Source organism: Temnothorax americanus, unplaced genomic scaffold (genome assembly GCF_048541705.1).
Source record: "Temnothorax americanus isolate GAGA-0224 unplaced genomic scaffold, ASM4854170v1 Scaffold1, whole genome shotgun sequence".
NCBI classification, from domain to species: Eukaryota; Metazoa; Arthropoda; class Insecta; order Hymenoptera; family Formicidae; genus Temnothorax; species Temnothorax americanus.
In genome coordinates, this window is record NW_027509230.1 from 4,170,802 (window position 1) to 4,180,574 (window position 9,773).

General features: G+C 39.1%; 3 protein-coding genes across 4 annotated transcripts in view; 1 reads left to right on the forward strand and 2 right to left on the reverse strand.

The window, feature by feature from the left end:
• The window catches only part of LOC143903741 (uncharacterized), a 137,074-nt gene extending 128,940 nt beyond the window's left edge, over positions 1 to 8,134 (reverse strand). Inside the window, exon 1 of one of the 2 annotated variants that reach the window (XR_013258803.1) lies at positions 7,624 to 8,127. The gene's annotated coding sequence lies outside the window, so the exon portion shown is untranslated. Of the gene's footprint in view, positions 1 to 7,623 lie in introns of both variants that reach the window. The other variant, XM_077417650.1, reaches the window with a different exon arrangement.
• On the forward strand, positions 2,404 to 4,354 carry LOC143903580 (TIMELESS-interacting protein). The gene is made up of 2 exons (XM_077417315.1): positions 2,404 to 2,545; positions 3,131 to 4,354. The coding sequence occupies exon 2, from the start codon at positions 3,182 to 3,184 to the stop codon at positions 4,148 to 4,150; it is 969 nt and encodes a 322-aa protein (XP_077273441.1). The 5' UTR covers positions 2,404 to 2,545; positions 3,131 to 3,181; the 3' UTR covers positions 4,151 to 4,354.
• Positions 4,204 to 5,596, reverse strand: LOC143903812 (U6 snRNA-associated Sm-like protein LSm6). The gene is made up of 3 exons (XM_077417828.1): positions 5,436 to 5,596; positions 5,188 to 5,278; positions 4,204 to 4,511 (listed from the first exon to the last, which is right to left on the reverse strand). Exons 2-3 carry the CDS (start codon positions 5,276 to 5,278, stop codon positions 4,363 to 4,365), a joined length of 240 nt encoding a protein of 79 aa, XP_077273954.1. The 5' UTR covers positions 5,436 to 5,596; the 3' UTR covers positions 4,204 to 4,362.
• Positions 8,135 to 9,773: the final 1,639 nt, after the last annotated feature.

A 9,773-nucleotide genomic window follows, 5' to 3' on the forward strand; every position in this document is an offset into this window, starting at 1 on the left:
GGAATTCCAAACGACCTATGTACACTGCTGTACTTAAACTTGTAGTAAGATTCAAAAGTTTCAAGCCACAGATATAAAAAAAGATTTATTTTTTAGAACAATGAATTAATTTTTCTACCACTAAAAAAATGTTCTAAATTTTTGTTCTTAAAATGGTTTAACGATAAGGAGAAAATTATTTCTAAAAATTATTTATTATTTTTCAGAATTAAAGTCCAATTTGCGTGGGAAAAATTTACTAGTGATGAAGAAGTGATCTCCTCACAATCAATGTTAAACCATTTTAAGAACAAAAATGCACAATATTTTTTTAGTGGTATAGAAAGATTAATTCATCGTTTTAACAAATGTCTAATTTTTTAGGGGAGAGTTAGCAATTACCGCGCCGTTGACAATTCCGCGCCATTGTTTATCTCAATAACTATTTGTATTACGCGCCTACAATGATGTTAAGGCCCAGTTCAACAGTGGCCAGTTAGCTTAACTAGTAGTTAACTCTCACTCTCTGTCTCTTTTTAACTCAAAGGTTAGATAGAGACGGAGAGTAAAAGTTAACTACTAGTTAAGCTAACTGGCCACTGTTGAACTGGGCCTAAGGGTTGGTTTATAATAGCTGTAACCGTTGATTTAAGCCGTAATCTTTAAGAAATTGACCAATCACAGTCGATTATTCTTCTCACATTCGACTGTGATTAGTCAATTTTTTAAAGATTACGGCTTAAATCAACGGTTACGGCTATTATAAATCAACCCTAAGAGTAACACAAAATACCCCCCCGCATGCGCCGTCAATGCGTTCCGCCCGTTCATGTAAACAGAGTGCGCTCTGGAAGTTTCTCCGCTTGCTCGTTGCGATTTTGCTGGTAGTTTCGATATAAGAGGTGAGTAACATATATTTACATTAGAGAAATAATGATTTGATAAGCTAAAACCCTATAAAATTAGTTTGCACAGTGATTTTAGAAACACGCGTTTCGTTCCTATATATTTTAAAGTTATAAAGTGAAATGATTGAGTTCGATAATTTCGCGCTATTGTCAAACGTATGTGCGAAAGTGTCGAACATGAAAATGTTACGTTGCTTGCTTTTATTAATAAAATCATATATTCTGAAAATTAAATAAAATGTCTCGATTGATGAATTGCTTTTGATAAAAATTTATTGGTTTACCTATATAATCATCGAGAAAATATCAAGATTCGATCAAACTCTGATTAATTTGTCGGCTAATTTGTCAAGTAATACTTATATTCTTTCATTATTGTTAACATATATAAACGAAATTATTAATTTTTTATTGTTTAACGTATATAGAAATTGGATTAAAAAGATTAAATTAGAGACACCGAATTATATATAATTCAATTTTTTGCTGCTTAAGAAACATTGTCGGTTGAATTAATCGCCGATTAACACTTTACCGACCGTTCAAGTAGATCTACCCGTTTCATTATCTATTTTACTATTATAACAAATGACTAATGTCTATTTCTATTAATGTAGATTAACTTAATCTCGGTATAATTTACTTTTTATCTTTTTTTAATTAATTAAATTAATTAATTAGATGTAAATTTATAATTCGAAAAAGATAAAAAGTATTATTAAAGTTAATCTACATTAATTAAGAAATGAACATGAAAAGGTAAATCTATCTGTTTTACTCTTAATTAATTTGAAGAAGTAATATAAAAAGAAAGAAAAGAGAAAGAGAAATGGAATTTTCAAGAGCGATGCGGATCGCAAAAATGTTGCAGTATTCAATGCTTATTGTTAGTAACTCGCACAGTTGGCAAAGAGTTAATCGAAATTTAGTCGAAGTTACCCTAGGATTGTTCTTCAATAACGCTTCGGTGATTTAAAAAAGAAAAAGAAAAGAACGATGCAACACAATCGACTAGTCGACACGGGATATCAATTTCAAAGAAAGAGCGATAGGTCGATTAATCGATTCGTCATCTTCCGGCAATAATCCGGCATGTTCTTTTACACTGCATTGAACTGCACTTGAAACTTTCCTTCTCGCTTTCGCTAAACTTCAAACAGATATCTATTTCATTTTTTTTTATCCAACGAGTGTACATCGGTGCAGGTGCAGATATAAAGAACCAGATCTACTGACGTCGGTTAGCAGTATTTTGACGTTTCGCGTCGATATTTCGTTTACACGCCCTCGTATTTCGCGTTCACGGACTTTTCACGCGCGGCTGTAGATCACAGGTCCGCGATTCGCAACAATCGCAACTTCGCAAACAGCGTCTGTTGTGACAACAACCGGAGAGATGCCTGGAACCCCGATGGAGCGGGACGGCAACGTGTTGGAGAAGCTGCAGAACGAACGAGCGCAGGACGAACCGAAGTGCGAGTCCGTCGTGCGGGAGATAACGCAGACCGATCGGCTGAATAAGAAGCTACTCGTGTCGGTCTTGGAGCGGATGAAAAAGTCGGACGGGCAGTTCGACAAGTTTATGGAGGACGGGAAGGGTAGCTGTGAGTCGCAGGACGACAGCGAGTTTTAGGAGACTGCGTCTCTGAACGCCTTAAGTAAGCACCTAACCTGTAATTTCAGATTCGTTTAATCATTTTAGATTCGATACAGCTCGATATGAGAAACTGTACCTTTCGCCTCGATTTTGTCGTAATAAAAAAAGATATTATAGATAGACCGTTGGCCCAAAATTATTATTTTTCAAGCTTCTGGAATAGGATCGCTCCCATCATCGTCTCAAACTGATCGTTATACAATTTCTTTTTACACGAAACTTCTGTCCCCTCTTAGTCAGAGCTACGTTAACCTTTCTCAGACGGTCTTATTAATTTTTCTCATTAATTTGTACACTATTCTCAATGCATCCAAAATTAGGGTCAGATTAGGTTAATTGTTTAAAGCAGTGCTGTTCAAGATTTGTAATTCTGGGTGCCGGCCTGACGCGACGTACCGGTGCTTTCCTTTTTCTTAAATGGAAGTAGGAAAAGGAAGACAACAGACATAAACGCCAACACACTTCTATTCAATATTCAGAATTACGAATCTTGGACAACACTAATTTAAAGAATATATTGCAAGTCTAGGAGTCTCCTCAGTTCGATAACTACAATTATCTCTAAATGAGTAAATATTTTTTTCAGGAATCTGCCGAAGCAGTGGTCAAACTGAATCAATAGACACTTCATACCATCATGGCGGATGTTCCGGATTACAAGGGTGACGACGATATCATAGAGCATTACGAGAATCAAGACTCTAACAACGAGCGTGACAGCCACGGGGAAGCGGGGGATGGGACTTCCGACAATGAGACGGGAACTGGGCGGAGAGTCGATCCATCAAAATCCAAGTCGCACGTAGCGAGAAATCCTATGCCCAAACTTAATACAGAGAGATTGAGAGGCCCGAATGGTATCCAAACCATCGAAAAGTACTTCGAAGGCTTCAAGTTCAACGGCAAGGGACACGAAAGAACGGATCTTGACAGAATCATGAAGAGATTGGAACATTGGTCCTACCGATTGTTTCCTAAGTACCATTTCGATGATTTTCTCACGAGAGTCGAGCAACTGGGAACGAAGAAAGATCTGCAAGTGTTTATCAAGAAATATCGGCTGGATATGATTTTATCGGATGATAATTTGATCACCCACGATGACGTGGATAAAGATGACGAGGATCAACGGGAAAGCGCTCCTCTGGACGACTTCGATTTGTTGATAACGGAACAAATTCAAAAACAAAAGCAGGCTGAAACGCGAGCTTCCGTTCCTGCTCCGAGCACTTCAACCGAGGATGCGTTCGACAACCTTCTAATGCAATCCACTGATACGCAAAATTCACAAGTACATACAGATACCACTATTGCTAACGAATTGAGTGACGAAGTAAAACGAAGAATTGAGAGAAACAAGCAACTGGCTATTCAAAGAAGACTCCAAAAGCGGAAAGAGCAGGAGGAAGAAGCTAAGAGATCAAGGTTGACCGATGATGCGAATATGGACACTCTGAACGAAGACGGTAATCTTACGGTCCACGATGAGATGGATTTATCCCAGATAGACAATATGCGACTACAAATAAATGAAAATGCAAATACGATCATTACCGAATCAAATGATACCGTGTCAAATGAAGAGCCGGTATCGAACCATGAGTAAAATAAATCTTGTAGCAGTGTATTAAGTTTTCGCTATTCGCAAAAGACATCGTATAGAAGCATCGCATTTATTATACGGTATAAAAATTGTCTCATCTGGAATTATTATATGCTAGAAGTACAAGTTATAAATTAAAGATACATGTAAAGATGAATTTTTTTTTAGATGCTTATTAAATAAACATTTAGTTTTTATTTACTTATATATCACGATTAATTCCTACGCTTTTGCGTACTGATGTACAGAACATTGTTCCCCCGTATAAAGGCATCCCCATATTTATCCTTTAATTGTCCGTTAACGTACTCCTCTGTTTGTTCAAGTGCGATATTCATGTAACCATCTATACAAGCCAATACACCTGAAAATATTACATTGCATTAGGCTATATCAAACGTTTTTCTTTTTAAAGAAAACTTGAAAATTTTCAAAATTTGTAGTATTCACTAATTGAATTAGAAAGACATTCAACCGATACAGATAAAAACAATTGATTCTATCGGGAAAGTCTTAATTTTCAATAGCCTTGTTTACATTACACCAATCACTTGATACGCGTATTAAATAGTAAATAATTAGTAAAAGGGCCAATTTCACCAACCACGGTTAGCTCAACCGACGGTTAAAGTTAACAGGATTGACCAATAGAAACGAATCCATCCTGCTAACATTAACCGTCGGTTAAGCTAACCGTGGTTGGTGAAATTGGATCTAAATTAGTTTGATTATTGGCTGATCGGTTCAAATATACTATTTGATACGCGTATCAAAAGATCGGTTTAAACTAGGCCAATATATACAACTTAGCGAATGTTGATACATCAATGTTACGGCTCTTCCACAATAGCCGCAAGAGTATGCGGTAAAACGTAAGCAGTAAGCTATTGACTACGGGATTTTTATAATTCAAGAATAATCGACTGTGGTTGATCAATAGCTTACTGTTTACGTCTTATTGCATCTATCCTTACTGCTATTGCAGATGAGCCATTACAGATAAATGTTGATATATGTCAACATTATGGGCAAACATCTACCTCTGTAATCGACACCGCTGTTCAATTTTACGACGACAGGTCGTCCATGAATTTGTTGTATAAACTGAGACAATGCTTCCTTCCGGCTCATCTGTCATATGTAAAAACGACATTTAATACGTTAAAGAAATTACGCAGCGGATAAGAGCGAATGGTTGCACTTAAATCGTCACGTTATTTACATGCCGTGATAATTTTAATAATTTTTAGTGAACGAAAGATGAGTACGATTGTCACATTCTACGTACCGTTGTAAATAATACGGATAATCGCTTTCTTCGCGAATAGTCTCGATTCTAAACAATCTTAACCTAAAGTCGTGACACACACGGAAAACGCAAGCGGCAAGCAAGCGCCGGGCCGCCGGCAAAACAGCTAACTTGCTCGCTGAGAGCGATTGAACGTGTGATTGGCTCTTTATCCGCGGAGCCAACCAATCACATTCAACTCGGCAAGCAGGCTTATGACGTAATTTTAGCCGAGAAATTGCGGCGATTTGAAATAATTAAAAATAGTGCTCGGAATAAAGATAAAATTTTATTTTGCAACAACGAATTGTTAGGCAAAAAGCTGCAAGAATAGAAGAATTCAAAGTAAACAAATAAAAATCAATTATAGAATGGAAACGAGACCGCGCGCGTACTCCAAGAATTTAACGTCGCCGTCATCTTATTGATCATATTCGTTAATAATTGTTCATACTCTCCTTTCCCTTCAACCCTCAATCCTGCGAAAATATGCTTGAACTATATTCGATTGATTTACGAAAATTTATTGATGTGATCATCGACGAAGTACTGTCAGGATTGCTTCAATTTAGGATTTAATTAACTTAATTAGCGATCGATCAACTGATCCAATAATATCTGCATTTTGTTAACATAAATCGAATTATTTGTCTTCTGTTATTCGAAAGTAAGATTAAATTAGAAATAATGAATTACATTATAGCTAGAAATTTTACCGTGAACGATTCTGCTTGGATTAATCATCGATTAAAGTTATTCAGAATTCGATCAAAGTTTTTTCAAATTAAAATTTGATTAAAATCACTTTTATATATATATATATATATATATATATATATATATAAAATGCATAATTAATTAAATACGGCGGATAAGTACGCTGCATTGTTTTACAACTCAATTGTTTCACTTCTATTTATTTGATTTGTTTAATCAATGCAAAGGAAAAATCTCCATGAGAAATCTTGAACAGAATTTTATTATGTTACGACGAAAGAAAGTAAAAGATGATAGAGTCGAAAAACGATGAGTGGAAATTTAAATGAAATATATATACCATCTCGAAAATATCGTTTGACTCGTCGATCAGGTAAGATTATCATATACGTAAAAAGTGTACGTACAAAAGGCCATTATGAATTATTCGTGATAGGGTTAAATATATATCGTCATCCATAGCTGTATCGAAAAAATCCTCGCCGATGTGATTAAAAATTTGTCGCAAAGGAAAAAAAAGTAAATGCGTTTCTTTTAAAATCGCACACTGCGTTTAGCGAATTAATTATGGTGATTAACGTCATCAAAATTTTTTTAGACGCTTGTAAAAAATAAATACCATCTATAGTTAATGTTAAAGTGTCGTCAGCTATGAGTTTTTGTAACGTACTGTCACGTGTGAGCTATCAGAAAAAAAATTTTGTTGCAATAATTCCATTTTAAAGCGCCGCGATCGAATTGACAACACGCGTTCTTTCTTTTCCTTGCTAATAAATCTGCAAGAGCGAAGAGCACGAAATGCGATGCAGTAGTCTCGTTTATGGAAAATTTTGTAATCAAAACGAATAAAATATTCGGGGAATAAGCAACGCACGGAGAACGTTTTATAATTGTTTAAGTATCTTGGCGGCGACGGTTCATCGTCTTTTATACGGTATGCGCGATCACCGCGCTGCGAGAACGATCGCGAAGAAATTTTTACAAACGACACAATTTACGTTAATTTTCCGTAAAGTAGAGATGAAAAATAAAAAAGCACGCGTACAAATAAATTTGAATTTACGTGACGAATTATGTGAACGAGCGAATTACGTGCCTGTTATTTTGTTTAACGAAAAACGAAATTGTATTCGGGGGATGCACATTTCAGCTTGTTCGCACTCTTGATATATTCAATATATATTCATACGCATTTCTCGAAGCAAGCTCGTTTGCGATCGCGACAGGCAAAGTGAGAACACGCCAAACGCGCGATCGTTCTCTTCAATCACTCTTTTGACTTATTAATTCCCACCACGCGTAAACAAGAGTTTCAAGCTTCCACGCGATTCATTTATTCGAAGTAGAAATCGAAACGAAAGCAAAATAAGACGCTTTCGAGGTTACCGTCTCACTGTGACGCGCGGGACAATAATTCTATTCGGATACATCGCGCTTCGAAACACTTATTTCTCATGTAAAATTCACTCACCGATCGCCGGAGCACTGCAGGAGAAGGAGATCCGCCAAATCACAGCAGAGTCGAGCACGGCATTCGGTATATCCATTTCGCCCAGCGACAGCATCCCACTCATTTCACTCGACGCACAAGAAGGAACGGAATATTCGGCGTACGTTCACTTTGCAACACTCCGTAACCGGATTTCTTTTCGTTCGCGAGAAAAGAATTACAAATTACACGAGTGACAACGTCTCGCGCGATCCGACCGTTGAACGTGTCACGTATTACTTGCGCCTTGCGCCGCTGCGCCGCCAGCGCCGCTGCCGCCGCCACTGCCACCCGAGCCGCCGCAAGGTAGAGTAGGGTGAGACTCGAACGCGATTGGCTCGTGAGTCGAGCCCCCAGATCTGGCCAATCACGTTCCGCCGGCGCGGCGGCTCGATGCGGCGGCGTACTAGGCACCGCACAGTTCGCCACTAGCGGCGCACGGCGCACGGCGCGACCGTTGAACTTGAAAATCGGCGACATCGGCGTGTTTTCGGCGTTGTTTCTGAGGGTGCCATTACATGGAGCGCGGAAACGCGGAAACGCGGAAACGCGGAAGCGCGGAAGACAAAATTTACTAGATTCCCGTCGATCCGTTCCGTCTGTTTTGAATGCCTTAATATTACATGGAGCATATTTTGAGCGGAAAAGCGGAACGGAGAATTATAAAATATTAATTTTTAACGGTATTTATTGATTAAAATGCTTGTATTCAATAGATAAGCTGAAAAGATAAGCATATTAATAGAAATTGCAATGAATTAAGTGAACACAATTTTAAGAAATGAATACAAATGTCTATTTGTCACTATACTGTTCCGCTTTTCCGCGCAAATTGTGCTCCATGTAATATAAGGAGAAACAAACTCGCGGAACGAACGCGTCAAAATCCGTTGTCAACGCGGATACAGTATACTCCATCAAATTTCGGAGCTGTTTAATCACATTGAAAAAAAGCTTTTACACATACTCTTCGATTACTTTATTATTTAATAAAAGTGGCAGTATAATATTATAGATCCAAACATCATGTTGATGGTTATTATGAAGTATATCTTATATGCAAGCCAGGGTACATACATAGGCTGCGTTAAGTACTGGCAGTGAATATCGAAACGCAGCCATACATATCGTGTATGTACATACACGATAATAGCGGATTCCGCTTTTCCGTTCAAACGTGCGGGACTCAACTCGCGGAAACGCGGAATCTAGTTACTAGTTACTATTCTGTTCCGCGCTTCCGCGTTTCCGCGTTTCCGCGCTCCATGTAATGGCACCCTGACGATGAGCGGACTCGCCACTTGCTCCCGTCAACGCTCGGAGGTAGTGTTACCTGCGTAAGTCAATCAGTTGTCATTCTCCCGAGGACGTTCGCACAGGTAGGAAGTGCACTTGTGCTCCGTGCGCGCTCGTCAGTCCCGTCCACTGCGTGCTTCGTGCTGTTTTCTGAACGAGCTCGTTTCAGTGATTGGTATTCCTGCTTCCTCGTTTCGCGGGCCGCGGGAATACGCGCTACGCGAGTACCGCGCGCCGTGCGTGTGTGTTCAACAATTTACGTATCAAGTGTTTTTTGTCGAAATGAACGCGTCGCGCAAATCGCTCGCTCGAAACGTCGAAACGGAGACGGAGAACGTCGGGCCGAAGGTACGTACGGCAATTGTAAACGATTTGCAGTTGCTCTGTGATATTCGCGGGTGCAGATAGTCGTTCGTTCCGCCATGTCTGGCCACTCGCGTGGCCTTCATTTATCTCGTGTCGTGCTTTGAACGCTGTGCCGGAATTGTCGTGTGATTTATCGCGTCGTCCGATTCTTTCCGTAGGGAAAAAGAGAGCTGAGTGATATATCGTCGTATCGAGTGATGATTCGAGTAACGGAATACCGTGATGCATCGCCCGTTCGTGAATGCTTCATAATCTCGATTCTCATATATTTCGTCGCGTAAGTTAGCGGCCGACAGTCACGCGGTATCTGATTCGCGAACTGCGTGTCTTTATTAACCGTCCGTTCGACTTGCGTAGTATATCGCGCCAAGTTGCCGACATCTCGGGACATTTCGTCGCCCATTAACGTAACGCCGCCCGGTAACGCGGTGACGAACGCGGAACAAATCGGGGCGATCGTAAAATATCGC

Bases quoted from the DNA above. Each gene is read 5' to 3' on its own strand.
- LOC143903580 (XM_077417315.1), top strand. From the start codon at position 3,182: ATGGCGGATGTTCCGGATTACAAGGGTGACGACGATATCATAGAGCAT.
- LOC143903812 (XM_077417828.1), bottom strand. From the start codon at position 5,278: ATGAGCCGGAAGGAAGCATTGTCTCAGTTTATACAACAAATTCATGGA. The intron at 4,512-5,187 runs GTAGATGTTTGC...TAATATTTTCAG, and splicing joins CAGCGGTGTCGATTACAGAG to GTGTATTGGCTTGTATAGAT.